Below are 26,599 nucleotides of genomic sequence, written 5' to 3' on the forward strand. Positions count from 1 at the left end.
CGAAGAAAACGTCAAAAAGCCGTGCATCACGGCTATGCTATATTCATGTGGCTTCTTTTTGTGACCCTCCTCCCAATGCTGCTTGTCAAATATGTAAACGTGTATACCAATTCCGACTCCAAGTCCATGGCTAATGCCAATTTCAATGCCAATGCCAACGCACACGGGGGTTATCCGTCATCTATTAGGAACCCCCCCCCCAAAAAAAAAAGGAAGGCTTAGTATGCCAAAAGAAGAAAAAATGTTTATATACACAGAAAAGTAGAAATAAATGTGTTGTGGTAGCAAAGGTTTTGGGGGCTGGCGGTCTGCCTCTATTCTCCCACTCGCACTTTTGATATCCTAAGGAAAGGTGCAGGGGAAATGCTAGCTCAACATCGAGTTATCGAACCCGGAAAGAGTCCGTGATGGCGAAGAGTCAACCTTTTTTCTACATCCAACGAAAGAAACGGAGAGACAACTGCTCAGCGGCTGCGCCGACGAGAGCGCTTAACAGCTGACGATGACTGCGTGGACGACGGGGCGGCCGTCGCGGCAGCAGTGGATGTTGTGGAAGAAGTAGACGTGGGCGCCGACGAGGACGCAGCTCCCGAAAAGGCGCGCACTACCTTGATCTCGTCACCCTTTAGCGGCGGGGTGGACTCTGCAACGAGCAGTCCCTGGATTGTCTCGAGGGCGCACATCTCCTCGCCTAGGCCGACCGACCCATCAAAGCCCCCCACGTACCACTTGTGGCCACACGTCGTGCCGTTGGCACCGCCCGTGCAAGACTGTGCTGCGGCCGCGGCCGATGTGTGAAGTAGCTCGTTGACGGTGGGAAGAATCGAGGGCACGTACAGCGTCGACGCATAGACGAAGCGTGAGAAGTAGCCCTTGAAGCTGCGCATGTCCGTGTTGCACTTGTCGACCTGCTCGCAGGCGTGTTCGAACATGATGTTGGTGGCATTCTCAAAAGGGCTGAAGAACCACTTGGACCCTTCAAGGAGGCCGGTGGTGCGGTCTACCCACTTGGTGTCGTTGGTGTAGTTGGCCAGGACCGCGGCGCCGTACATGAAGATGCTGGCGCTATACGAGAATGATACGGGGTTGATCTTGGTGCAGTTATCGCTCGAGCTCGCGCCGTCAAAGACGTGGTAGCTGTCGTCGATCATACCGACCCCCTGGGTCCAGTCCCACACCTTGTTCGCCCATTCCAGGTACGTGTCGTTTCCCGTAGCCCGCGCCAACCGCGCCGAGAGCTGGAAGAAGCCGCCGTTGCTGACCGTGTTCTTGTAGTCCAGACCGTTGGGGTTCGAGGCAAAGATCTGCCACAGGAGACCACCGCTACACGCCGTCGTGTTCCACCTCGATGCTAGTGAGTTCCAGATGTTCGCACCAAGATCCAGCCAGGGGGGGATGGAGGGGTCGGGTTGCGGAAAGTTCCTCTCGGCAGCCGACATGACAGCAAAGCCCCAAAAACCTAGATCGTCATTGCCCTCGTCGCCGAAGTGCGCCGGTAGCATGTAGTTGAACTCGGGGCCGACCTGGGCCAGCAGGGCGGTCGCGATGGTCTCGTCATAGCTCTTGTCCCCGGTGTAGTGAGAGTAGTCTAGCATAGCACCCATGAGAGCACCACACTCCCACCAATAGTACGGCTTTGGGAGGTCAGCGAACGACTTTGTCGTGCCGGGGTAGTACGACATAGCCCCGGCAGCGATTGTCTTGGCAACGCTCTGAATAGAAGCTGCACATCAATGTCAGTAATAATCTCATGAGAAGGTAAGGGGAGAGTGACATCACGCACATGGCTGGTTGATGTTAAGCTCCTTCGGGGGAGCAGCTGTAATGACAGCGGCGACCGCCGCGGCATTGTTGATCGACTTGAAGAACTTCATGTTGTCCTTGGTTTTCCTATATTGTCCTCTAGAGGCGTAGAGAAAATGATTGAAGAGAGCTCAAATCGATTTGTCTGAGTTGCAAAGTGAAAGTCGATTTCAAAATCGGGATATCGCACAGCGAGCGTCGAAGAAGTTAGAGGCAAAACCTGAAAAAGTGCGAAGCTAGTCCGGCTTGCAAAACGAAAATATACTGAGGCTGCAGTGCTGACTCGAAGAAGATCCCGAGTCACGACTGAAAGGCGCCGTATATGTACTCAGGTGGCCAACAAACGAAGGAGGCTGCGAGACTCGAAGCGAAAGGGGTGGGCCGGCTGTGGCAAGGGGCGCAAGAACGGACGGCAAAAGCCTGCTCTTGAACAATAACGACAAGCAAAACGAATAGGGGACCCGCAAAGAACAATGTTAGAATAGCGACAGGAAACGATTGCGGTTCGGTCATGCACGCACAATGCTCAACGAAGAAGAATAGGAAAGAACGAGGGACGGACGGGATCCCATCGTGTTCAGGTCCAGTCGGGCAGTGAGCGGGCAGGCAAACCGGCCTTTAAGGAGACAAGGCTTGGCTCGGGTCTGCCCCGAGCTTGGGCGCCTCTTCACCAAGTGCGAGGGTCGTCGGTACGGGTACGGGGCAGGGACGGGGTAGGGGGCCTAAACAAGCACATGCATCCCCTGCCCAAGGCGGACCGGCCCCACAAGGGGAAGGAGACATTGGGAGCCGTGAGTGGTCACAGTCTACGGAACACTAGCTTCGTATAACACGTCGAGGCATCCGTATGAAGGTGTGTATTTACACTAGTTACGGATTAGTTGCCTACTGTTCGTTGTCTATTGTTCGGCGCGAGAGGGGTTGCGAACAATAGGGCGGCGTGCAAAGGAGTTGAGTTGAAATGCCCGCCAGAAGGGTCGTGGGCTGGGCTGCAGCTGCGAGACTCGCGGGCTGTCGCCGAATGTCTCTGACTGCCCGCGGACAAAGCTCCAGTGGGCGAGAAAGCGAGATCCTTCTGTTGGAAAGCATGTTTCGTTTCGTTGTTTCCGTGTGTGTTTGCACTGCCGCCCACCTGCTACTACTAGGCCAGCTAGATCCCTCAATCCAAAGGAGCGCGCGGTTGCAGTTGCGATCATGCCAGGCAGTCGAGAAAGAAACCTCCCGCCAGTGCCAACCCCAACCGGAACCCAGGTGACGGTTGCTACTCAGTAGATGGAAGGACGATCGGCAACGGTGGCACCGTGGCAGAACCTAAAAAGGGGCGCACCAATCAGCATCGGGCCACGGCTGCCAGGACTCGGTCCACTGTGGTTGCGCCTCGCGAAGACCCGCAGTGGTGCCCGCGCAACCTGGAAAGGCCCTGAGATCCAATGCAGGGCCAGTTGACTGTCGAACCTCTGGCAGCCACCAGCTCAGCCAAGGGGCTCGCGGCCTCCTTGATTGGCCCCGCGCCCAAGCCACCCGCGTTGGCAGTGGGCTCGCCGAAACGTGAAACACGACCTTAAATTTGAGATGACAGGGCAGCAGCTAGCAGGGCCTGAAAGCTAGGGCAACCGCGCGACTGCGAAGCTTGTCGTGCAGGACCATTCAAGTGCCTTGAAGGGCTTTAGGCGTCAGCTGCTCTTGATTTGCGTGCGTATTGTATGCAGCTTCTTTGATCCAGTATTCCGTAATGGGGCTTCGAAACCAAACTCGGACAATAAACTGGAAGCCTGGTTTGAACCGCGAAAGTAAGAGTGGCACAAGACCTCCTCCTCTCTGCCTCTTCGCGAGTCGGAGTCGTCGACGGGCTTCACGGAACGGATCAGCAGGAAGAAGGCCAACTCGCATTTGACAGCTTCGCCGCTTTCATGGTCCACGCAATTCTCCCCACCAGGCCAACCGCCTTTCTCGATCTCAAATGCCGATTAATTGTTGCTCTCGCTATGCGCATATCTGTACTTCGTACTTCCGAACACAAACAAATCGCCCAACGCTGCCCGTTCCCAGAATATACGCCATGACTGAAACCGACGGGTATTGTACCTTATTTGTTGTCCTAAGAAGAATAAACAAAGATAGCCCGCCCCCCAAATAACCAAGACTGTCGAGTCCTTGAGCAGCTGTGGTAAGTGCCGAAAGATATAAGAGGAAAAGTCCGAACTCCCACGTGTGCAAATAAAATAGGCATCACCATGGTAAGACCGCCGCCGCCGCAGCCGCCGCAGCCATCGAGGCAGCGGTAATAGCCAGAAAGCTCCTTCTGCCTCGTATTGTCTCGGACTGGCGGCTCGCGCCAGAAGTTGCCGTCGGCGGAGCGCTTCCCTTTGACGCCGCGACCGTGCCGTCGATGTCCGTCGTGCCGGCCCCTGGGACGGGTGTCGCCAGAGTGAGCACGCCCCAGCTCACGTCGGTGCCGCTAAACCTCCTCGTCCACACCGTCTGCGTCGGCCCAGTGAGCGTGCCCTGGCGGTAGTTGGGTCCTAGCGACGACGAGCCTGTGCAGATGGCCTCGGTCGTCCCGGCGAGGTCGCAACGTAGATCGGCGGTTCTGTAGAAAAGTCCTCATATATATATGTATAAATACCTCATGTTAAGACATTGGGGGGGACGAGGAGACGGGGGCAAGGTGTTCAAATCCAAACTCTTGTTACGGAGATGGATATAAACCACACGCGCCGACTAGCAAGAGAGGAGAAGAAGAGGAGGGAAGGTCGGTACAGACATGATACCTGCAGCGGAACCGCCATAATGCAGCGTCGTGGGACCCTCGGAGATGATGAAGGGGATGTCGCCGGCCACCTCACACGTCGGGGCCTGGTCTGCGCAGAAGATTGTATACGCCGTCACGGATTGGTCCTGTGTTTGACCGCCGTCAATGTCCGGCACGGGCAAATCTTCGTGTCCGCTGTGGCCGTCTTTTAAATGGCACCAGGATACTTTCTCTTCTTTGATGTAGGTAGGCTCGTTGGGGCCGCAACCTCTCTGTCTCGCCGCCAACCAGGAGATGTGAGGAAATATAGGGACCGGCTTACGGTGCTCAGGATGCTGCCGCGGAGGGCAGTCCATTCGTGATAGTCTGGCAGGTAGACCGAGACTGTGGTCGGGGCCGCACGCGGGTTGTTGGTAGTGGGTACCGGCTTGGCGGCGCCGTCGATGTCGCCAGCCGCCGCTGCCGCGAGCCCGACGATCGGCAGCAGCAGAGCTGCTAAATCCCAGGTGGTGCGATGATTCATGATGAGCTTAGCCGCTCTTTCTCTTCAATACCCGGCACCCATTGGAAATGAAGAAGGAAAACTTCAAGTGCCCAATTCTCTCCCCGTGTCTCTCCCTCAGGAAACGATGAAGTGTTCTTAAACAGGGTGTACAGGAGGTGGATGTGTCACTGCACCTCCCCAACAAGGAGTGTATGCACGCGGTCAGATAAAAATGAACACACTCCCGCCTTCGAGTATGTCTTCCCGGTCTCAAGCGGCGTCTGTCTGTCTTGTCCTCTGCCGTTGCCTTTTTACGTGTCTTGGCAACAAGCTAGGTTGTTTAGGGGGCTTGGCATGCTCGCAGCGCTTTCAGTCAATTCTTCAACACGAGGAAAGCCAAGCAAATGCCAAGACTTCAAGTTACCTCGTTCAAAATGCACCCGCGCCGCCGGCAGACGGGAAATGGAGGGAGAGGGAGGGGGCAAGCAAACCCTTTCGAAAATCCAAGAAGCTCAAAACAATGGCAGATCTCTCCTCTCCAAAATGGGTGGGCGGGTTCCAACATTTAAGACATGACCTGGCGACTTCAAAACATGCACGTTCGGCCTCGGAGTGCGACAAATTATGTCACTCAGGACTTGAGACTGGAACACCAAAACTACGTCTCAGCTTTTTCCTTGGAGTGTGCCGCGCAAAAGAAAATCACACCACTGGCGGTCGTTCCCCAGCCCACAACCAACCATTTGGCTGGGTCTTTTCATATTGAAAAGACGAACACGAGTAACCAGCAATGGGATGCCCCCCTTGCCTCATGTGGTGTATATCCGTCATCCAAGGCGTAAGAGCAGGCACCTCTCCAATAACAAAAATTATAGTCGCAAAGGCGTCATGATATTACCCGGTTTAGGGGTCATGTTTAGATAGACGACAAACTCCTCGTATCTTGACCTTCTCTCTCCTCTTTGTCGATGTTCTGAACCGACTCGCAAGATAGAGTAGAAGTCGGTGTCAAGAAAAGAAAAAAAATACAATGCAGCCCTGAGGAAGATCTTTGACCATTCACTCAAGAAGATGCAATCAACTTGATAGAAGCAAGACTTTGCAGATGCGTATATGATGCATATTGAGTATTCAACGCGGGCCTCAACAGGGAGAAGGGATCGCCCAAGCATGGCTCGACTAGATTAACAGCTGATATATGCCACTTCCGCCTCGTGACTCCCACGGGCATGGGAAGATATCTCATGTATGACGGCAGCGAAGGCATTGCTGCTGGGAAGTTTATACTGTGGCAGAATGTTCCAATGGCACTCTGTCGCTTGATGTGAGAGAGCAGAACATGTCAATCCAGGAGGCTTCCGTACCTTACTTGGGTCGATTGTTTACATTTTGAAGATAGGAGGTCGCCAAGTTACAAGCCGCTGGGCCTGGCATCGTCTCCTTTTAGTACCTAGTTAGGAGCTAAGAGTCCTTTCAAGTTTAATTGCCTTTCGAACTTCTCTTTTATTTGTCGTCCCTTTTTCAGATGCCTTGAATGTATACTACGTATAACGAACCGAAAAAAAAACCGAACTCCGTCATCACGCAGATTAAGAGCAGGGGGTGGCGGTCTTTCTCTCGACCCCCACATAATGCCGAGCAACCCTTTTGGAAATTTCAGGGGTCCACTCTGTTTTCTTCACCCTTGGAACGCTGGCAGGCTAGATGGGGATCGACCCGTTTTTGGGACAGCAGCAGGGAGCCGTTTGGCCGTTCGTTCAGGATTGGTTTCCCGGTTCGCGACCAGAGAGAGACACGGAGTGAGAGGGGAGAAAATGGTGCCTTTAATTCCGTAGACGGGAATATGAGACACGCCAAGGCAGACGCCTGTCAACTCCGATGCAATGTCAAAACCCTGTAGTTAAGGTATGTAGTAGGTAGTTATTAAGTCTGTGTGTCTCCCGGTTTTCTTTTTGTCCATCATTTCTTCAATCTTGAATTGTTTTTCCGGTCGCTTTTGTCTTGTTTGTTTCAAGGATTACCTTTTCTTCTCTTGGTGTTTATTTCCATCTTCAGCCTCCCGCCGATCCCCTGCAAGCCACACCCGGGGTTACACAAAGATCCAGGTGTCTAGATACAGATCGATCCAGTACATCATTCACCGAGTAAATAAAACATTCGAAGGGCAAAATGGCCTTTAGACTCTGCCAGTCACTCGCCCTCGCCGGGTTCGCCGCCATGGGCGTCGCCCAGACCACCGCGACGACGACTGCTGCTACAGCCACGGGCACCCAGAGCGTCTTCGACCTCTTGATGCCGGCCTACTACGGCCCAACCATCCAGGCGTCGGTGGTGAGCGCCAACCCGACGGTGACGACCTTTTTCATCCCCTGCCCGACAGACGTAGAAGCCAATCTCTGCTCGGCGGGCTACAACCTCATCCATGGCCCTTCAATCGTCGAGGTCCATATCACCCTCGAAGCATCGTACGTTATTCCCCTGCATATTTGCTTAAAGTTCACGCAACACCCAAGACTATATGCACTGGCATGGAAGGTAGCCGAGGGAGAGGCGGTGGGCTAACAGTCCCCAAAAAATAGTGGTGATTTGGAAAAGACGGCCCAGGACATAGCGTGCCAGTTGAAGGCGGGAGAAGCACAGTGCACCTTCACCTATGCTATTGGCTCGCTATCGACAGCTGGGGTTTCCACGCTTGAGCAGTACACGTCCTTCCTGGAACCTGTGACCATAACAGCGGGCTTGGAGAAGCTAGCGACCAAGACGAACGGTGTGCCCCGGCAGACGCAAAACGCCGTACTTGCAGGTGTTGCCGTCGCGGCCATGGGCGGTGTCATGTTCATGTGAGCGAGTCTGGCCTCGACATCGATGGGCCTATAAATACGTCTCAATAAACTGATGTCGAATGATGCAACCTGGGTATCCTATTTGTGCGCCCAGTGCGAAAAACCAACGACGTCCCCTCATCTCCTTCCAGGCCCGGACGGTAGCTTCGAAGCTCTTCGCCGTCGCAGGCTTGGTACGGTCCAGTCCATGCAATATGAGGCACCACGGAGTGCCAACTACTAACGGCCGTAGGGCCTGTCCTCTCTTCCGTCTTGCCAACTGGTACAGTTGATGCACCGCGTAGACTATTGACTCGGTATTAGCTATCATAAGTCCGTTCTCACTAGGAGCTGTCGTCGAAAGTTACCTTCTCATTAATCCGCTTCCGGCAGTACTTGCACTTAACCGTATGCTTAATTATCGGGTCCTTGGAAAAGCACTGGTAGATCGAGGCGAGCCCGTACAGAGAAAACCCAACGCCCACGAAGTTAACGAGCCTGTTGAGGAAGTATCTAGGCAGGCAAGATAGTCAGTTCGGTGCCCCCGCAAACTCCGGGGCAGTCATCTCTCCTAGCTCACCCGTACGCCATGACGACGGCGCCGTCCTCCTGGGCCTGCTTCAGCGTGTTGTAGCCCGTGTCAGGGTCATGGTTGGGTCCCGCCTGCAGGACAGCGAACTTTTCCTCCAAGTTCTTGTTCAGCGGCAGGATGACCGAGATGGGCGGCAGCAGAATGTCGCTGACCAGCGACGTGACAACAGCCGTGAACATGGAGGCCAGACTGTTTTATTTCCGAGCCGGGGAGGCGGAGTTAGTAGTCGCGACTTGTATCCAGCCCCCTTTGCCGGCGGCTAATGGATACGACTTGGACTTACATCAAACCAAAGGCAATCTCGAGCACGTTGCCTTGGAAGGCAAAGTCGATGAAGCCAGACAGGATCCGACTTGCCCTACGCCGGCCCTCGTCGAGCAGGTCCTGGTCGTCGTCGTCTTCGTAGCCATTGTTGCCAAGCCGGGGAGGCATTGTTAAGCAGGGGAATGGATGGGGAGAGAGGAGTGGGTGTGTGCTTGTTACTCTGGCGTTGGGGTGAGGTTTTTAGTGTGGCGGCGGGCTACACAAATCACGCGTGTGCACGCAGCAGAAGCTCAACCCGTAACGGCGATATAGGGATTACAGTGCAGTTTAGATACGTGCTAAAAATAATTGATTAGGAAGTAGGTAAGTGAAATGCTCGCTGATAGATTTCCCCACGAGATCATGATCTGGGGGAACCTGCGAATGGATAAAAGAACAAGCGGCAGGCGGCGGGTCCGCGACGCTGGCCACTGATCCTGCCTGCCTCATTCCTGAAGGCTTGAAGCAGGCCTGTGTCGCGGCCGTGGGTGGTTGGCGGTTGACCATAAACGGATTAGTGGCAAGAGGGCAGGCTTTATTCCCTGGCAGCGGACGACGTCATCCATTTGACTGCCATTTCGCAGGCTGTTGTAGGCGGTCCAGGCCACGTGCCTGAAGCAAACTACCTACCGGGCATTTGCTTGGCAATTCGGCACTGCTTACGAAACGAACGGCAGCGTTTCACTCTCTCTCATTTGGCAACAAAATACGGATATGCCCAACCTTTGACTAGTGTGTTTGATGACAACAAGATGCAATTTCATCTCCAATCCTTCCATTCTTAATAAAAGTTTGCGCACACATTAACGTTATCTTCTATCAGAACTACTATGTAGCTGTAGTTACACGGCTACCCACATTGTCAAGTTGAGGACCCAGTAGTATTTCTTTCCGTCCCCTCTTGTTTTCCATCCTTCAGATATCGTCCCATGCCGAGGTATCAAAATTCCGAACCTTATAAAACCCGTACAAAACCCGACGAAAAAAAAAGAATAACATAAAGAGAGTGAAATATCTATGAATTTGCCCCCACCTCGTCGATTTCCTGCCTTTGCTGGAGGAAAATAATCGAAGGGAGCGAGTTTGTCTCGAGAGATTTTAAAGGATCTTTTACGGAACGCCAGTTCCAACGCTAGTGCTTCTCACCGCCGAAGAAGAGATAGTGCAGAGATAACTGTACTGCCCGCCTCTGGTATGGAGGGTTCGTGATACTAGCAAAAGAGAAATGGATTATTGCGCCGGCGCAAGGACTGTATTAGTGCTGCCTCTCCCATCCGGGATTTTTTTTTCTTCACCCAGCTCCGTCGTAGCCAGAAACCGCTTCACTGCTCTTCTTTTTCTTTTATAATTGTTGTACCTAAGTGTCCGTCTCGGACTTTGAACCAACCAGCCCGTTTTCGGTGCCGCCTGATCCGGGCCTGACTTGGTCGGAGCGACGAAACGCCATGCCGAAGGAGATAAAGTTCAAGACCAGCACGACGAACGTGAGGGACCATAGGACATAGTTGGCTTTCGTGGTGACGTGGATTTGATCTCCTTTGTCATTGATCTTCTGAGTGATAATAAAGCTGAAATACCCGAGCAATCCGTTCATGGCAATATTGAACGCAAGTAAAAGCCCCAGGATGAATTTGTTGACCGCCGAAACAATTCTGCGAACATCGTCATTCCTGAGGTGCGGTGTCGAGACGAACAGCACGGCAGAGAGGAGGAACATCCCGGCCATGACCACGAAAAACCCTCCCCCTACGCTGAGAACTTTCGGGACCTGTTTCAATTTATCCATTGGCAAGAGGTCGACAATCGGTTGTGGGAGCTTGCCAATACTATCCACGAGGTTTTGGACTGCGTCTAGAACAAGCCAACACGCCCGCTGTCAGTAAGAGCAAAAGCAATGGTTTCTGGGGAAGTCCGCGGCTTGTCTTTACTCACCTGCCGTGAAAGGCTTGGAGCACGTCACATCTGTGGGTTGGTCGTTTTCCACGTTGCCCTGGCAGAGCGATGTGATAGTGACGGCGTAGTAGTCTTTGATCCCGAGCTGCTTCCGCAGAGCGTCTACCGCTCCGTTGGCTAGGCCGGTGGCTGCGCCAGTAACCGTGTTGGCGAGATCGATGCCGGCATTGGCTACCGTCTCCGCCGCGCCCTTGGCCCCGTCGGCAACAGTGTTGGCTCCGTCTGTTGCCGTCTTGACAATCTGGTCTGGCGCTGGCAACGAAATGGGAAGGCCGCCGAATTGTCTCTTTAAATTGACCTTGTCGATTTTTTTAACATCTGGCACAAGCTGGAGCTTGGACAGGTTAAGCTGCAAGATTGTGTTTTAGCACAGAAGCAAGTATCTGCATTCGAATGGGTCGTCCCGACTTACGTTGACTATAAATATGTCCTTCCCTACCTTCGAAACTAGAGTGGCAAAGACAGCCAAAATCAAAAGGAAGGCTGCTACTAGGTCCGTGCAGATCACAATCACGTCGGAAAGTCCCATGGTGTCGCTCGTTTTATTGTTCGATGGAGCTTTCCCCGTCTCGGGAGACGTTCCTCTACTTTGTGTGAGCTAGGAAAACACACCTTGGTTCCGTGTGCGAAGAACCAGCGGTGGGGTGTTGGAAGGTAGAGAGAGGAATACGATACGCAAAGCTATTCTCTTAGCACTGCCAGATAGGAAGGGTCGGATATCGAGAAGACGAGATTAGTGATATATCCACGTGGTCGCAGAGAAGGGCATGAGCAAGGAGGGGGGACACACAATCAGTGGGCCACTGGACCTCGTCAAATATATATAACTCGCCCAGGGCGTCTGTATGGGCCGAGCTGGAGGGCTGAGGTGAGAGAGATCGGAGAACAGGGGGGGATTGGCAACATGCACACTGCAGAAGTTGCCGAAACTGAAGGTGGATGATAGCCATGGCCGCAATAGGCCGCCTCGCGGCATTGTCCATGGCCAGGTCCCTAGTCGGTTTAACTTCTGCTGCCCTGACTTCAGACGGATTGAAGTCGAAAGGGGTAGTCCGAACTCCGTAGCGGAGCTGGGCTGAGGTAAACTACACATGGCTTGCTATAGTAAAACTGCTGACTATGGAACGCCGGCCTGCCAAGTGGGTATATCTTTCAAAGTTGTTCGAGAGAGGCTTTTCTGAAGCACAACAGAAATAGGGCCACATGGTCGGAGTGTGGGTCGAGACCCCATGGCCTCCCGCGTTTAGAACACTAGCCGTACCTTTTCCCCGTCTCACACACATACACTCGCGGGTACATGGCCGTCTCGGCAGGCTGCGGCGGCCATTTAATGGGGCAGTACAGGCTGCATTGCCCGACGAAATACGGAGAATCTATAAGCAAGAGGGCTAGTCTTGGCGGGCAGGAAACACGGCTGTCGAGGTCAGAGCAGAGTAAATATATCTATTCCGCATCGAGTAGTCTGTAGGATATCGCAAAGCTATATAGGTCGGTGGGGAGACTCGATCTTGGTTGTCGTCTGGTGTTTTTCCCAAGTGCTTCACCTTTTCAAGATGCGGACGGCCGTGGCTTGGGTTGGCTGCGGCTGCGCCGTTTCGCTTACCAGGGACGGCGTTGACAGGGCCGACTACGGCCTCGGTACTTGCAACAGGGTAGAGACAGAGAATGAATATTGGAAGCCAATGCTGATAGGAGAATAAAAATCACATTTCACGTCATGTGTGTACCTACATTACAAGTCCATGCTTTCTCTTATTGTTTCTTTTCCCGCTTCCCGCTGCCCCCTTTTCTCGCCTTCCCGGCTCCCCTCCCCCCCCCCCCGGGGCAGGACAAGAAAAGCAAAGCAAAGCGCTCAGGATTTAGCCAAGCAAGCAAAATGGTGTAAAGAAACCAAAGAAACCCCCGCACCCACATATTGCAGCCCGGGCCGTCCGTGTCGCCACCTCAAACAATCCTTGTTCGGGATTGCAAGATGGCGCGGCCGGACCGGGTCGGCCGCCCGATTGCCGGCCCGACGCATTTTAACACGCGCGCCCAAGCCTTACTAGGCGAGCAGAAGCAATAATACACTTTGCCTTGCAATGTCGTCTACCAATATCTGTTTAGAGTAACAAGTGGCGGAATCCCTCCGCAGTAACCCGGTGTCTATGAACCCCTGCGGAGAAGAAAACAAAAGCCATGTTTGCCTTACGTTGTGCTCCATCCGAGAACATTCTGTAACAAGACCCGCCAGGCTGTAGCCAGCCAAGCATCGTCCGTTCTTTGTTGCAAGCGTTCAAGAAAACAGTCCTTTTCCGCCCGGAGCTAGCCACCCTTTTATACCACATACGTGTTATTTGCTATATACCACGAATACATGTAAATCCATGTTGAGTAAAGAGGAAATTGGACACAACAATATCGATCTTGAGACACAAATGGGACAAAAGATAGACTCCCAATTAGTCTAAACACCCAACCTGCCCGCCTAGGTAACTTGTCCCGATTCTTGCATGGAAGCGGCCAAAAAGGCATATCAAATCCGTGAATCACCACAGTGAAACATGAACAAGAAAACTCAAAGCAATCCTCGTGTGAATGATTCTCACTCCCCTAGATTGCCAGATCGTTTAATCATGCCAAAACCAAACGAATGGACGTGCACACTTAGAGGAAAATCCCGCTGGTTTCGGAGACGTTGCGAATAGAGAGCTATGAAAAGCCACTTTTAATTACCCTAGCTAGTCCATCAGTTTGCTCGCGACTTGAGAATCATGCCTGGTTTAGGTCTTGCTAGGGGTCAGCAGAAGAAACAAACTTGTATGTACTTACCTAGGTATATATAGAGATCAGGACACACCGCCAACTACAACTGTCCAACCACAACCACACAGCTACATCTTGAATAAGATTACCTGGTAGGAAGAATATTACCCAGAGACCCAACCACTTTGCTTGTTTAATGATCAGCAAAACTTGAATCAGCCCAAGAGCAACCGTCCATGCCAGCTCAGCCGGCTGAGGATCTACTATGCACACTAGGTAGCTAGAAACCCCCCCCCCCCCCAAAAAAAAAAAAACATAAAACACCAGGGGTTCGCTGGTCGTCACCGACCCAACTACTGGTCTGGCCCTTGGTTGTTTATTTAGGGGAGAGCGGACGGGATCCCGAGTTTTTAGCTAGGTATGGTCGTATGTGATAGTTTAGGGTGACGATATTGCTCTAAGAAGGCGGCATGAGTGTCAGGATGTTGCTTTTCTTTCCACAAGGACTGAAAATAGCGTGCGTTGTCTCTTATCCCACACGTGTACAGCAAAATAGTAAAAGTTCCATGGCTTCATTTCATTACATGGGGAAAAAAACCAGTAAAATGTTTAAGTATATGCGATAATATCAGTACAGTGCACACAACGGATGCACATCCCCTCGACGCCTGCCGTACGTGGCCTCTTCACCTCTTCTCCATTATTTGCCGGTGGGCCGTGAGGCGAGGACGCTTCCTTGGGAGCTGGCCTTGATGCTATTCACTGTTCCCAGTCGGCATGGATACGTTGCGGTTGGCCGATTTCGGAACCACTTCTGATAACACCCGAAGTTTTCTCAATGTACCCCCCCCAATTTTCTACAACTTGGCAGCCGTCTTGAGGACGTAGGAATTCCCCGTCTTAATCCAGGCGGCCGCGTCATCAACAAACTCGTCGACAATCTCCTTGGCCGTCTTCTTATCGTTGCAGACGGCGGCGCACTTGCCCATCAGGTAAGGGCGGAACTGGTCGAGCAGGTCGTCGACGTCCTCCTCCTCGGCGGGAGCGTTGTTAGTTTCGTTGAGGCTGCCGGCGACCTTGGTGGCAGCCGACGGCTCCATCTCGCCCGACATGACCTTGTCGAGGTCGGCCTCGTAAGGCAGCTTGCCCTGCGAGGTGAGCTCGCGGATCTCCTGCTGGCGCTCCGTCTCCCAGTTCACAATGTACGGGTTCTTGCGCACGCGCAGGGGGCGGCCCGTGAAGATGAGTGTGCGGATCGTGTCGTCGAAGCCGGCAGTGCGCACGGCCTCCTTGTGCGACTCGGAGGCGCCCGCCTCCTCGGACAGCACGAAGCGAGTGCCGACCCACACGCCCGTGGCGCCCATCATGAGCGCCGCCGCCAGCAGCTGACCGTTGTGGATACCACCAGCCGCCACCACCTGCACGGGCTTGCCCGTCAGCGGCGACTTGGCGTTCTTGCACAGCTCCACCACAGCCGGGATCAGCACCGTTGTCGGCACGTCGCCAGTGTGACCGCCGCCCTCACCGCCCTGGGCGCAGATGATATCGCAACCCAGGTCCAGGCACTTCTTGACGTGCTTGGGGTGCCCAATCATGTTCATGTACAGGATGCCCGCCTTGTGAAATCTCTCGACCACGTGCTTGGGGGGTACGCCGACGGCCGACACAAAGAGCTTGGCGCCCGACTCGATGATAATGTCGACGAGCTCGTTGAGCTTGCCCTTGGTGTAGTCGTAACTGCATAGCGATTGGGTGGTTAGCTCTGGGGTCTTCCCTGGCCCTCTCTTATCTGCTGTTCAAGGGTGGTGTGCTTGACAGTGATATCGAACGTACTTTGTTTTCCGCGCATTGCCGCCAACCTGGGGTAGGAGGAGGTCGACACCAAAGGGAGCCTTCTTGTCCGTCAGGTGCTCCTTCAGCTCGTCGATCTGGTCGCGGAGCATTTCGGGAGTGTAGTTGATGCCGCCGAGCACGCCAATGCCGCCGGCATTGGTTACGGCAGCGGCCAGCTTGGGGCCAGCCGCCACGTTCATGCCGGCAAGCATGACGGGGTGGTTGATCTTGAAGACATCGGTCAAGGGAGTCCGGATTTTCTCTGCAACGGACAGGCTGTCAGCTTAGGCAAACAGGCAAGACGGATTGCGACTGGCGACATTGCGCTGTCAAGAGAGCGGAGGTCAGGACTGAATACTCACGAGGAGAAGACATAATGGCGGTGAATTGGGAGTAACTCTTCCTTCAAAATTCAAGAGACAGAATACGCTTGCTATGGGAAAGAAAAGTTAAGATGTTGCGTAGATAAGAGGCGCTGGCCGTCAACCAAGATATGGGGAAACCTCCAACTACATCACTCGGTAACCAAAACCCGGGGCGCTCACTTGACAATGGGGGGCGCATGTGCCGAGGCAGTCCATGACCGGGGGGTTCTCAACGCTAGACTGCGTTGGGGCAATGCCGCCGCGTTGGACAGGCTATGGAGGATGTGGAGGGGCACGCCTTGAGCCGAGGCAAGGTGACCCCATGATCTTCATCTGAGCGATCGCACTGACTAGGGGTATGGAACTTGGAGGCATGAGTCGAAAGGTGTCCAGTTGCGCGTATTACAAGCTCAAAGGGGTCTGATGGTCGGGGAACCCGATCTACATACTACCTAACCCAAGGTACCTTACCTATTCCAAAAGGTTTAAAGTTTCTCCTAGAGACGGTAAACTGCGACGCGCACGTTGAAAGCAACCACTAAGCTAAGGCTTATAAGAGGAAGGCGCCATTGAGGGACGCCCGGAAAACGTCACTGCAGGTGGCTGCAGCACATCCCATGTTGCTTCTGTCGATCTCATCCAGCCCTAACCCTGTACTTCAGTCGATCTCAGTGGGGGGGTTCTGTGCCATTCTCCAATTCCCGCATCGCTATCCACCAGCGATTGAATCTGGAAGGACCTGACAGTTAAAAAAAAAAAGGCTGCCGGCCATGTCCAAACCATGGGACGCTTTCAACCCGTCTCGATCAGGCCATTGATCCAGCAAAACGTGTTTTCAGCGTCCTCCAGACATGCCCGTGTTGTCTTCGCCCAGCGCCTGCTGGTGCTAAGCTACAGGCCTTTTTCGCTCTCAACGCGACGCGACGCTGCTGACTCGGCGGACTCGCTCTCCTTCAAGAGATACTCGCTCCCGCCCAAGGGCGCCCGTAATAATTATACCCCGTCTGCAAGCGCAGAAACCACCATGGCTGGTGCTCGCGAAGAAACGACGGCGGGCGCGGTGACGGCATTGGCCACGCCGCGCAAGCACACTGCCTATATCGCTCTGGGCAGCAACATGGGCGACCGCATCACTTGGATCGAGAAAGCCTGTAGCGAGATGGACGCCCGCGGCATCAAGGTCACCCGGACCAGCTCCCTGTGGGAGACGGAGCCCATGTACGTGCTAGACCAGGATAGATTCATCAATGGGGCCTGCGAGGTACGTTCTGTCCTCCCCTCCGCTGTGCCGATTGCCTTATCCCGTAGACGCCTTCCAACACAATGGCTGTTGTAGGTTGAGACCACCCTCGAGCCTCTGGCCCTCCTGGACGCCCTGCAGGACATTGAGAATTCTCTGGGCCGCAAGAAGGTCATCGACAAGGGGCCCCGCAACATCGACCTGGACATTCTCCTTTACGAGAACCTCAGTGTCGACCATGACCGTCTCAAAATTCCTCACATTGGTATTGCCGAGCGCGAGTTTGTCCTAAAGCCCCTGGCCGAGTAAGTGCAGCCACACCGCATGCATAAGTCTGTTGTCACTGGTCTAGCTTGCCCCCATACCCCTATTCCCGGCTAACCAACGGCACCCCTTTTCCGCCCGCTTGCGCTAGGCTCATCCCCGACAAGCCCATTGACCACACCCGGCCCTGGACGCTAACCCGGGACTACCTGGACGCACTTGCGCCGGTGGCCGATCCGGCGCTGACCACCATGACGCCGCTCTCTGCACACCACCCGCCGATTCAGGCGCTCAAACCGTCGCGCAAGACGCACGTCATGGCCATCCTCAACATGACGCCCGACTCTTTCTCGGACGGGGGGCAGCACGTCGCGGTGGATGAATCCGCCCTCCTGTCGACCATCACCGCCTTCCTCGACGCCGGCGCCACCATGATCGACATCGGCGGACAGTCGACGGCGCCGAACGCGCCCGAGGTTTCGGCCGAAGAGGAGCTTGCGCGCGTCCTGCCCGCTGTGCGCCTGATCCGGCGCCACTTTGCCGAGCGGCCCGTGCTCATCAGCGTCGACACGTACCGCGCGTCTGTGGCAGCCGCTGCCGTCGCTGCGGGCGCCGACATCGTCAACGACGTATCGGGCGGCTCCATGGACCCCGACATGCTGCCGACGGCGGCGCAGCTCGGCACCACCATCTGCCTGATGCACATGCGCGGCACGCCGGCGACTATGAACTCGCTAGCGTCTTACCTGCCCGAGCAGGGCGGGCTGATCGCAGGCATTGCACGCGAGCTAGTGGCGCGAGTCGCCGCTGCCGAGGCCGCGGGCGTGCGCCGCTGGCGAATCGTGCTGGACCCGGGCTTGGGCTTCGCCAAGCTCGGCCCGCAGAACGTGGACGTCCTGCGCCACCTCGACGAGCTCCGGCACTGGCCGGGCCTGCAGGGCCTACCGTGGCTCGTCGGCTCCAGCCGCAAGAGCTTCATAGGCCGCGTCACGGGCGTGCCCACGCCGCAGGAGCGCATATGGGGCACCGCTGCCACCGTTGCCGCCGCCGTTCAGGGCGGCGCCGACGTCGTGCGCGTCCACGACGTGCGCGAGATGGCCCAGGTCGTCGCCATGGCCGATGCCATCTGGCGGTACTGATGCGCCTCAGCCTGGTTCCCCCGCCGCTTTCCCGAGGTAGAAGACGTAGGGGGTGGTGGTTGGGGTTATATGAACCATAAGCAGCCCACTTTTTCGTTTTCTTTCGTCTTCAACACATATGCATGTCACCAAGTGGCGATATACAACGATACTCACCTACTATATCTATGATATAAGAGCCAAATATTGATCGGGGTTGCTATAGCTACCTAGCGAAATAACATCTAACTGTAAATATAAAAAGAAGGGGCGGTGCATGTCGGAACTGCAAGGTCTGGTGGGAAAAGAAAGGGATCTGAAGCGGAAAAAGCAATATAGATGGCCATCACGCCCTGGGTTAGGCAACGTCGAGCTAAAAGTCTCCCTCGCAAGAAGGGGGTGGATGGGACAGGGTCATGGTTTGGTTCAACACTAGACAGGGGCACTCGGAACCGAACAAGAGTCGATATTTTCCCCCAAGGGTTATGGATGAAATAGATCCATTAGCGGGTAAATGTGAACAAACTACTACAAATATGTCTATCACAGAAAATGCATTAAATAAAAAACTACTTTTACTATTCCGTTCCTAATATAGGAATCGCCATGACTAATCCGGACGCCTGCTTCCTACTGTAAGTAATATGATATATGGGTGGGAAGAGTAGAAACAAACTCGAGCGGAGACAAGACAAAGACTAATAACGGTTATGGCTGAATGGCTTGGATGAGTCCATCCAGGGTTGCCATTCACGTAGCTGGCGGCACCTTCTTGTTGTTAACAACTGACTTGAGAACCTGCAGGTGCTCCTCGGTGACCCGCAGGGCTTCCTTGATCTCGCGCTCGTCCATCTTGGCCTCGCGAAGCTTCTCCTCCACCGTCCTGGGCTCAACAACCCGTTTTCTCGGCTGCACGCGGGGCTCTCCTAGGCGGTCTAGGCCGGCTCGCTCTTCTATCCAGTCCCAAAGATCGCTCTCTTCTTTCCTCCACATCTCCTCGTACGCGGCGAGCCGTTGTGGATAGCCGACGTAACCCATGTCTCGGCCGTAAGGCGCCACAGCCTGGCGGTTGGCGCCGAAGCCGAACCACGAGGCTACTAGGAGTCCGACGAGCAGCCCGTAAACTACGTTGCCCGTGACAATAGGTCTGAAGGTGTCCACAACGGGGCCAAACAGGGGATGGAGAGGCTCAAACAAGCCCCAGCCCTGCTGGGCCGATGTCTTCGAGACGCCCTCGACATCGCTTGCTGGATTTGACGCTAGAGCCGACTTGCTCTTGCGGCCGCGTTTCTTAATCTTTGGTGCCGCACCGTTGGTAACTGTCCCGGATCGAGGGCGGGAGGAAACGGCCGCCTTCAACGCGACGAATATGTCTTTACAGTACTGTGTCTGGCCATCGTTCGCGCCTCTCTCAATTGCGCCTGCGGATATCAGTCAGCCAGGAACATATCCAAGTTAGTGGAGTGGAGCGGGAGGGCCGGCATACCTTTGAGCCAGCTCTTGCCGGACCATTCAATCGTGCAATTGACCTGGACGCGAGTCGCATTACCCTCGGCCCATGAGAGACAGTACTTGGTCTTGACGACAAAGATATTGCCGCTTGGGACGTCGGGGTTTTGGGTGCTGACAGTTACGTTGACGGCCTTTTCGAGATCAAAGTGGTCTATCTGCTCCGTTACCATGCACTTTGTTTGCCTCGGCCCAATAGAGCCCGTGAGCGGTTTGATATAGGAAAAGCTGCGAGTCTTGTTTTCATCGGAGAGCGCTCTCTTGTCTTCCATCTGAAGATCCGTGCACTTTTGTTCTACAGTGAGCCACTTGCCCATCCAGGCAGCCGAGGCAGGGCCAAAGAGGAGGCTATAAACCTTGCCCAGAGGCGCGGGCACAACGTCGTCGCCCAGAATTTTGTCATAGTGGGTTGCCGCATCGCCACACTCGGTAGGTGCGTGAACAGCAGGCCCAGGGAAATCAACACCAGCCCCAGACGGAGCGCTCTCGTCTACCTTCTCGGCCGCAGCGGGACCGACCGCCGCAGAGGCCTTGCGCGTAACCGTCCTCTCCCCAGGGAAAGGCTCCGTAGCCTGAGCTTCAGTCGCCTGAGATGCTTCTTGGCCGTCGTCTCCGTCCTCGTCCTCGTCGTAGACGTCATCGTCATCATCACGAACCTCGCTCTCAGCGTCAGATCCAGAAACGCTGTGGTCGTTATCGTTCACGGCAGAGACGGACTCGGTCTCGATCTTCTCAGTCCTGTCACCCCCAGGCTCCTCGAGGCGAACGCCATTCAGCGAGCTCTGCAAATGAGGGTGGCCGAGCTTCCAGATTTTGATGATCAAGTCATAGGTGGTATCCCGGCTGGCGAACGAGGCAAATATGTGCTTTGCGTGAAGAGTAGATATCTCGAGGCCGTTCTTGAACACCAGAGCGGTGCTGCGCTTCTCGACCGACACAATTTCGTCAAAGCTCATGACCAGCGTCGTAACCCAGCCTAGAATATTGCTGCTGAAGCACAGATGGCCCTCGGATATGTAGAGTCTGCCGTGGGCGAGAATCTCTCTCTGAAGCGCGCAGCTGTAATCTTCAATGAGATAATCGTCATCTGGGACGCTCTTGAAGAGGCTGTGAAAGTCGCGATTCCGTCGCTTGGTGGCGACGGCGAAGCCGGTGAGTTTCGGCGCCATGGCTACAGCAGCTGGATTGGCAAATGACGAGTTGGCGGCGGCAATAGCGGCGGCAATAGTCCCACCAGTAGCGGCGCTGCTGCCTCGGTGCCTCCTCCTCTCCACGACGCTGCGTATGCTGCCGCTTCGGTGAATCTCTGTCTTGCCCTCGTAAACACTGCCAGCCGGAGGCGTGCGCTCGCCTGTGGCGGAGGCCCCGGCCAAAGCTGTCTCATAGAGTGACCGCGGCCGGCCGACAAGGTCTTCGTAGACACTAGTGCCGGTGGTGTGAGCATCGATAGGGGCCGATTCAGACCTGGCGCGAGACTCGGACTCGGCAAACCGGGCCGAGACGGGGGTCGCGGCGTGGTTTGCCGTGTCTAGAATTCCTAGCTGGCTGAGGCTCAGATCTCCCATGCCAAGTGTTTTGACCGCGGGCTCCTTGGAGTCCATTGACTGGTCGGGTTGGGCCTCGGACGATGATTCAACCTCGACGTTGTCTTCCCTCTCTTGGCGCTCCTTGACCGGGGTGTGGATCGCCGAACTGTTCGCCGGGTGGTTCTTATTGGCGTTCTGGGCTATGGCCGAGTTCTGGATCGTGTTGGAGAGTGAGTTGGCCGTGTTCTGGACGGCCGAGAACATGGAAGAAAAGAAGGTAGCGGCTGGGTTGCCTGGCGTGGCCGGTCCGTTCTCGGGGGTAGGCGTCAATGGCGCGGGGGTTATAGTGGACAGTTTGCTAGGCCCGATGGAGCCGGAGCCGGCCCTGCTTCTCCGTTGGCTGATCATGTTCCCCGGGGATGCATCAGGGGTGCCCCGTGGGCTGGCCGTAACGGCGCGGCCGGGAGTGGGAATCACAGGGTCGGTCGGGGTGGGAGGGGTGTTGACGATTACGGGGGTGGCCGCGCCAGTCGAAGCCGAGGGCGGCGTCACCGGGGGCTTTATAGAAGGTACTTTTTGTCCGCGCGAGAGCCGACGGTTCTGCTGGACCTGTGCCGGGGTTGCAACAGCCTTGGGAGGCTCGGGGTCGAGCGGCGGAATGCTTGGCACAGAGCCGGCCGGCTGATCAGCGGCAGATACTAGGGGGCTTCGGTCGTCGGTCTCGAACTTGTCCGACTTCTCGGAAAGCGGCTTCTTAGACCGGAAGACGTCGCGGAGGCGGCCGCTTGTTGAGGGCTTCTTTGACAGCTGGTGGGGGGCGGCGAGCGATTCGCTGCGCTTGAGCGACGACGCGGCCGAGTCGGTGCTGTCGACGCTAGCGTGCGAAAAGGTCGACGAGCGCGCCGACACTATCGTCTGGTTGCCAAAGGGCTGCGACTGCGACTGGGTCTGCGGCTGGGAATTCGGCTGCGACTGTGATTGCGACTGCGACTGCGACTGAGGCTGCGGCTCGGGGTTATGGGCTGCCTGCACGAGCGGTGACGACGTGGTTAGGTAACCGACGTGGGATGGGTGTGGTGAAACAAAGGCGGGGCGGCTCACAGGCCTAGGTATTGAGCTTTGTTAGTTAAGAAAGCGGATTCGTCGGTTGGAAGCGCTCCGAGTTGAAACTCGACATCAGCCGGCGACGGCAACGACTATGGTGAAGAGGAGGGCTCAAGAAATCTCAAAGGGGTCATAGAAGAACAGTAACGAGCGCAAAAGGACGAGTGGGGGGTAATTGGATTATTTACGCGGCTTCCGACGTGGACGGGTGAGGTTGATGATGCGGCCAACGCTGGTTGAGGAGAAACGCAGCCTGGGGGAGGCGCAGCCCAGGGCATGTCAGCCGCCAGGGCACTGCAGCTCCACTGTGCTTGGACCGCCAAACCCCCTAATTGATGAACTGGAAGACGGACGCGGGCTGACACGACGAGTCCGAATCCCGTTCAGCGACTCGCCCACGCCACGCACTGCCCTGCACTGCAGCTGCACTGCAGGCCAGCAACGCCTCGCCTCACCTTCCCACAGCCTCAAGGCAGGATTCTTGTCCTCCACCTCTCGGCTGCCCGTCCGGGCCAAGACGAACGGAAGACAAGGCTACCTGGAAAAGATGGGAAGAGGAGCCGGGGTGACACAGCGAATAAGAAAATACACAAAATACTCACGAATCAGGGTCTGAGTCGTACGGGACGCCGTCGTTGTGCTCGTCGTGCCCGCTGTTGCTGGCGTTGTTGCTGTCGCCGCCCTGCTGGTGCTGTTTGTGATTATTATTATTGTCAAAGTCGGTTAAAGAAGCCCCGCTGTTTGTCGTGGTGCGGCTGACAGGAGCGCTTCGTGCCCCATCATCGTTGCTGCTGCTGATGGACGAGGCCTTGTGACGCCGACGTTTGGCTGTGATGCCCTTAGGCAATAGCTTTCCAAGCCCGTTTGATGCTGCGTCCATGACGGGCGCTGGACTCGACAGGTGCCAAGATCGCTGATGAATCAAGCTGTGATGTCGGGACACCGACGACTAGTCGGCGCGGCAGAATGAGCGCGAATTGATTGAGCAGGGTAAAGGCCGAAAAGGGGTTTGTGATTGGGGTGGCTGCAAACAAGTTATGATGACATCGTCGTTTCCTCCAGTCTGCCAAGCCGCGACAAAGATGGCCCACCGGTTTTCGACCCCAGTCGGCCAGCGACGGCAATGAGGAGCGATGTAGCTGTTAGGTTGAAAAGACACAATTTAGTTTACAGGTGAAGAAGAAGTGAGTTTGAGCGACGGGAAACACGCGAGATATTGGGTGACGATGGATGGCCTCCCTTAAACTCGCTCTCAGAGCTTCCCCGTCCAATCCAACGCTGTTATGCGAACTGGCCGCGGTTGGCACCGGTGGGGCGGGCTGTCTTTGACTCTTGGCTGTTTCAATGTTTGAGCCTTCAAGGTGTGCTGCCACGAGGTGTCGAAAGGCTGCCACAGGCATCAGCGGCGTTAGTCAGAGCGTTGGTGCCCTCTTTCCAGCCCGGGCCGTGTCACTGACGGGAGGAGACGAGGACCTAAGGTAAGTTACCAATACGGATACGTACAGGATACAGGATGTACCTTGCCGCAGGCAGTTACGAAGCATAATAATGCACTTGCAGTACGGACTACAGTCTGACCTGCAAGTAACAAAAGACTCTCACCCCGTGTGCCCCAGATCGTCATGTGCAGATCGGACTATATCAGAGCAAGCTGATGTATACCTACCTTACCTAGGTATCTAGGTTGGAGTTTCCCAGGGAGTTCTACGAGGAGTGTCTGTGTCGCTGTCTGGGCCGCCATTTATCGTGTGGCCCCCGACAGCGACACAAGAATTCCAGGTTCCAGCGTCCCACGGGCCCCAAGAACCCACCCAATGATTTCTAGTGTTCCAGGTGCCCAAACAATCGATTACGGCCTTGCCTATTCCGTATCCGTGGATAGTAATACGTAAATTCCGCCCCTCAACACTAGGTAATTTACCATGCCTCAGGATGCCCTGCGCATTCCGTCCAACACCTAACCCGGACCGGTTGCAAAAGCCAGCCTTCTCCGATACACGCAAAACTATTCGAAAGGATCCAAGGCCGACCAGCCATATTTCCAAACGCGCACCGCCCTACAACCCCGGGGGAAAGAAGTCTGCAATGCGCCTCGACCTCGCGCAGAGATGGAGGAGTCGCCGTTGACCAAGGTAAACCCCTCCAAAATTGGGAGGAGACCTTTGAGCTGAATACTGGGGACCCCGCGGCCATCGCTCCGCTTCAAAGTAGGTTGCTGATCATTAATGTCCAGGCCCACGACCACGCCCGAGCCGCGTCGGTGGCTACCCAGACATCAGACATTACTGTTGCTATCAACCACCATTCACTTGCTGCCGGCGAATTCGCCAACGCCGCCAAAGGCACCACCAGTGTCGAGGCCTTGCGAACACTCAGCCTGCTCGAGCAGCACCACCGGCGGCTGGCCGAGCTCCTAAAACTGCCGCTCGAGCCACCCAGTAGCCAGCACTCGAATGCCGATAGCGATATTGCCGAGGGCGACGAGAAGGAGAGCCAGCCGGGCGAGCAAGACGGCTCTGCGAAAGCATCGGGGCAGACCAAGCCTTCACTTGCAGTCCTGCCAAACCACGCGAAGCCAGTGCCCTTGCTACCGCAACAGCGGAGATATCCCGGCCGCGACCTTTCGTCTTCTATTGCCAGCAACCTCGCCTCCGCCCGGGGTATTAAATCCAAATACCGAGGCCAGCCCCTAACCCCGAGCGTGTCGAATGACCAGGCGCCCGGCAGCCTCGAGGTCCATCCCCGGAGGGAGGGCTCGTCGAGGAACAAGGCACCGTCCGAGGCCGCAGACCAAAATGCTCGAAAGCCCAGCTGGTTGCCCCCAACTCAACAATCTGGGGTCAAGATAGACACATCCTCGGCCAACGAGTCTCCAAAAGCCGACCAAGTTAGTCCTCCGCCAGCCGAGGAGGGATTTTCTAGGTTCTACACTAGCTTTGGAAACCTAATCAACCGGCTCTCGGCGCCTCTCGCCTATGCCGGGCTCCCTTTAATCTACGAAGAGACGTCTCCTGCTACTAGCCAACCCGTTGCAGTCCCCGAGCCGCCGCCGCCCGTGCAGAAAAGGTCATCTCGGGGGCCCGAGCCTGACATTTCCAAAATATTTTCGCGCTCAATACTACAGTCACTAGTCCGTGACGGCCATGGCGGCAATGACTCCTTCTACGTCGTGCCCACCAGTGGACACACAGCCACATACGCGAGCATTCTCAACCACGAGAACAAGGAGAAGCGGCGGATGGCGGCGTCGTTTCATAGCGATGTTAGCATGGCAGCGGGCAAAGCGGCAGCAGCGGCCGACGACCACGAAGAAGACGATTTTGTAGACGCCCGCGAATCGCAGATGCCAATATCTCCGAGCTTTCGCAAGCGGCTCGGCAGGAGCCGCACCGAGAAGGAGCTGCAGAACGTCATCGAGGAGCTCCACGTCGAGAACGCGAGCCTCAAGGAGATGCTCGACAAGCTCAGCAAGCGCCTGCATGCCTTTGAGCTGAACTCGCAGAGCTCGCATCTGGCTCTTGCCCAGAGCCTGCGCCTACAGCGTCCCGGGTCGCCGCCGACCATGTCGTCTTCTTCCGGCGGCGGGGGATCCCCGGTGGTGGCGGCGACGACGGCCACAGAAGAGGCACAGAATAAGCAGATCCGCGAGCTTGAAGACCAGGTCGCCACCCTCATCCGGCAGATGACATCCATGGAGAAGGACCGTGACAAGCTCCAGGGCACAGTTGACAAGTACCGCGAGCGCTGGGAGAAGCTTAAGGCCGGCGCCAAGGCCAGGAGAGAGGCCCAGGACCATGCTGCTGATGGCAGCGGCGATAACCCGTCGTCCCGCGCCGTCTAAGCCTAGGTCAAACACTGGGGAAGAGAGAAGTAAGTCGTATTCTAAGACGGCGTATACAGTGATGAAATAGTATTTAGTTTAAACTTGCCGCAATAGACTTCAAGTTAAACATGTATGAGCTCTTGCTGCCATTTCCCTGTTCCCATCTCCTGTTATTCTTCTGTGCCTCTCAATAAAGCAACTAGGTCCATTAAAGATTCCGCAAGATAGTGTAGCCCATCAAGAGACTACTGATGTGTAAGCTACCGATGCCTCCTACTACCTTACCTTGTATGTATCTCACTATTTTCACTTTAGGTAACAGGTAGGTATTCTAGATTTAAAATCACTGTGTAGGCAACGGCA

The 26,599-nt window shown here is 55.4% G+C and overlaps 10 protein-coding genes across 10 annotated transcripts; 4 read left to right on the forward strand and 6 right to left on the reverse strand.

Annotated features, from left to right (window-relative positions):
* Positions 1 to 464: 464 nt before the first annotated feature.
* Positions 465 to 1,874, reverse strand: B0T26DRAFT_659743 (glycoside hydrolase; the record flags this gene model as incomplete). Its single annotated transcript, XM_060438974.1, has 2 exons — positions 465 to 1,723; positions 1,784 to 1,874. 2 exons carry the CDS (start codon positions 1,872 to 1,874, stop codon positions 465 to 467), a joined length of 1,350 nt encoding a protein of 449 aa, XP_060289477.1.
* Positions 1,875 to 4,134: 2,260 nt separating this feature from the next.
* On the reverse strand, positions 4,135 to 4,973 carry B0T26DRAFT_615762 (uncharacterized protein; the record flags this gene model as incomplete). The annotated part of the gene is made up of 3 exons (XM_060435983.1): positions 4,135 to 4,393; positions 4,568 to 4,701; positions 4,878 to 4,973. Coding segments are annotated over 3 exons (489 nt in total), but the record flags the coding sequence as incomplete, so codon positions are not given.
* Positions 4,974 to 5,091: 118 nt separating this feature from the next.
* Positions 5,092 to 5,857, forward strand: B0T26DRAFT_532289 (uncharacterized protein). Its single transcript, XM_060435537.1, has one exon. It carries the CDS (start codon positions 5,272 to 5,274, stop codon positions 5,803 to 5,805), a length of 534 nt encoding a protein of 177 aa, XP_060289479.1. The 5' UTR covers positions 5,092 to 5,271; the 3' UTR covers positions 5,806 to 5,857.
* Positions 5,858 to 7,074: 1,217 nt separating this feature from the next.
* B0T26DRAFT_532332 (uncharacterized protein) lies at positions 7,075 to 7,897 on the forward strand. Its single transcript, XM_060435539.1, has 2 exons — positions 7,075 to 7,504; positions 7,619 to 7,897. The coding sequence occupies exons 1-2, from the start codon at positions 7,209 to 7,211 to the stop codon at positions 7,881 to 7,883; spliced, it is 561 nt and encodes a 186-aa protein (XP_060289480.1). The 5' UTR covers positions 7,075 to 7,208; the 3' UTR covers positions 7,884 to 7,897.
* A 93-nt stretch (positions 7,898 to 7,990) lies between these two features.
* Positions 7,991 to 8,964, reverse strand: B0T26DRAFT_532317 (large-conductance mechanosensitive channel). Its single transcript, XM_060435538.1, has 4 exons — positions 8,737 to 8,964; positions 8,442 to 8,642; positions 8,230 to 8,374; positions 7,991 to 8,167 (listed from the first exon to the last, which is right to left on the reverse strand). The coding sequence occupies exons 1-4, from the start codon at positions 8,883 to 8,885 to the stop codon at positions 8,102 to 8,104; spliced, it is 561 nt and encodes a 186-aa protein (XP_060289481.1). The 5' UTR covers positions 8,886 to 8,964; the 3' UTR covers positions 7,991 to 8,101.
* A 1,149-nt stretch (positions 8,965 to 10,113) lies between these two features.
* Positions 10,114 to 12,729, reverse strand: B0T26DRAFT_681918 (uncharacterized protein; the record flags this gene model as incomplete). The annotated part of the gene is made up of 8 exons (XM_060440700.1): positions 10,114 to 10,607; positions 10,689 to 11,058; positions 11,122 to 11,144; positions 11,500 to 11,564; positions 11,622 to 11,794; positions 11,991 to 12,082; positions 12,313 to 12,394; positions 12,622 to 12,729. The coding sequence occupies 8 exons, from the start codon at positions 12,727 to 12,729 to the stop codon at positions 10,114 to 10,116; spliced, it is 1,407 nt and encodes a 468-aa protein (XP_060289482.1).
* A 1,201-nt stretch (positions 12,730 to 13,930) lies between these two features.
* On the reverse strand, positions 13,931 to 16,099 carry B0T26DRAFT_734781 (2-nitropropane dioxygenase-like protein). The gene is made up of 4 exons (XM_060443212.1): positions 15,833 to 16,099; positions 15,650 to 15,720; positions 15,288 to 15,549; positions 13,931 to 15,191 (listed from the first exon to the last, which is right to left on the reverse strand). The coding sequence occupies exons 2-4, from the start codon at positions 15,660 to 15,662 to the stop codon at positions 14,312 to 14,314; spliced, it is 1,155 nt and encodes a 384-aa protein (XP_060289483.1). The 5' UTR covers positions 15,663 to 15,720; positions 15,833 to 16,099; the 3' UTR covers positions 13,931 to 14,311.
* A 577-nt stretch (positions 16,100 to 16,676) lies between these two features.
* B0T26DRAFT_757800 (putative multifunctional folic acid synthesis protein) lies at positions 16,677 to 18,295 on the forward strand (the record flags this gene model as incomplete). Its single annotated transcript, XM_060446306.1, has 3 exons — positions 16,677 to 16,913; positions 16,989 to 17,197; positions 17,308 to 18,295. The coding sequence occupies 3 exons, from the start codon at positions 16,677 to 16,679 to the stop codon at positions 18,293 to 18,295; spliced, it is 1,434 nt and encodes a 477-aa protein (XP_060289484.1).
* Positions 18,296 to 18,831: 536 nt separating this feature from the next.
* B0T26DRAFT_734789 (uncharacterized protein) lies at positions 18,832 to 23,774 on the reverse strand. Its single transcript, XM_060443213.1, has 3 exons — positions 23,016 to 23,774; positions 19,761 to 22,414; positions 18,832 to 19,695 (listed from the first exon to the last, which is right to left on the reverse strand). Exons 1-3 carry the CDS (start codon positions 23,291 to 23,293, stop codon positions 19,025 to 19,027), a joined length of 3,603 nt encoding a protein of 1,200 aa, XP_060289485.1. The 5' UTR covers positions 23,294 to 23,774; the 3' UTR covers positions 18,832 to 19,024.
* Positions 23,775 to 24,239: 465 nt separating this feature from the next.
* Positions 24,240 to 26,442, forward strand: B0T26DRAFT_734791 (uncharacterized protein). The gene is made up of 2 exons (XM_060443214.1): positions 24,240 to 24,545; positions 24,647 to 26,442. Exons 1-2 carry the CDS (start codon positions 24,522 to 24,524, stop codon positions 26,252 to 26,254), a joined length of 1,632 nt encoding a protein of 543 aa, XP_060289486.1. The 5' UTR covers positions 24,240 to 24,521; the 3' UTR covers positions 26,255 to 26,442.
* Positions 26,443 to 26,599: the final 157 nt, after the last annotated feature.

Source organism: Lasiosphaeria miniovina, assembly GCF_030549165.1.
Source record: "Lasiosphaeria miniovina strain SMH2392-1A chromosome Unknown B0T26scaffold_9, whole genome shotgun sequence".
Taxonomy (NCBI): Eukaryota; Fungi; Ascomycota; class Sordariomycetes; order Sordariales; family Lasiosphaeriaceae; genus Lasiosphaeria; species Lasiosphaeria miniovina.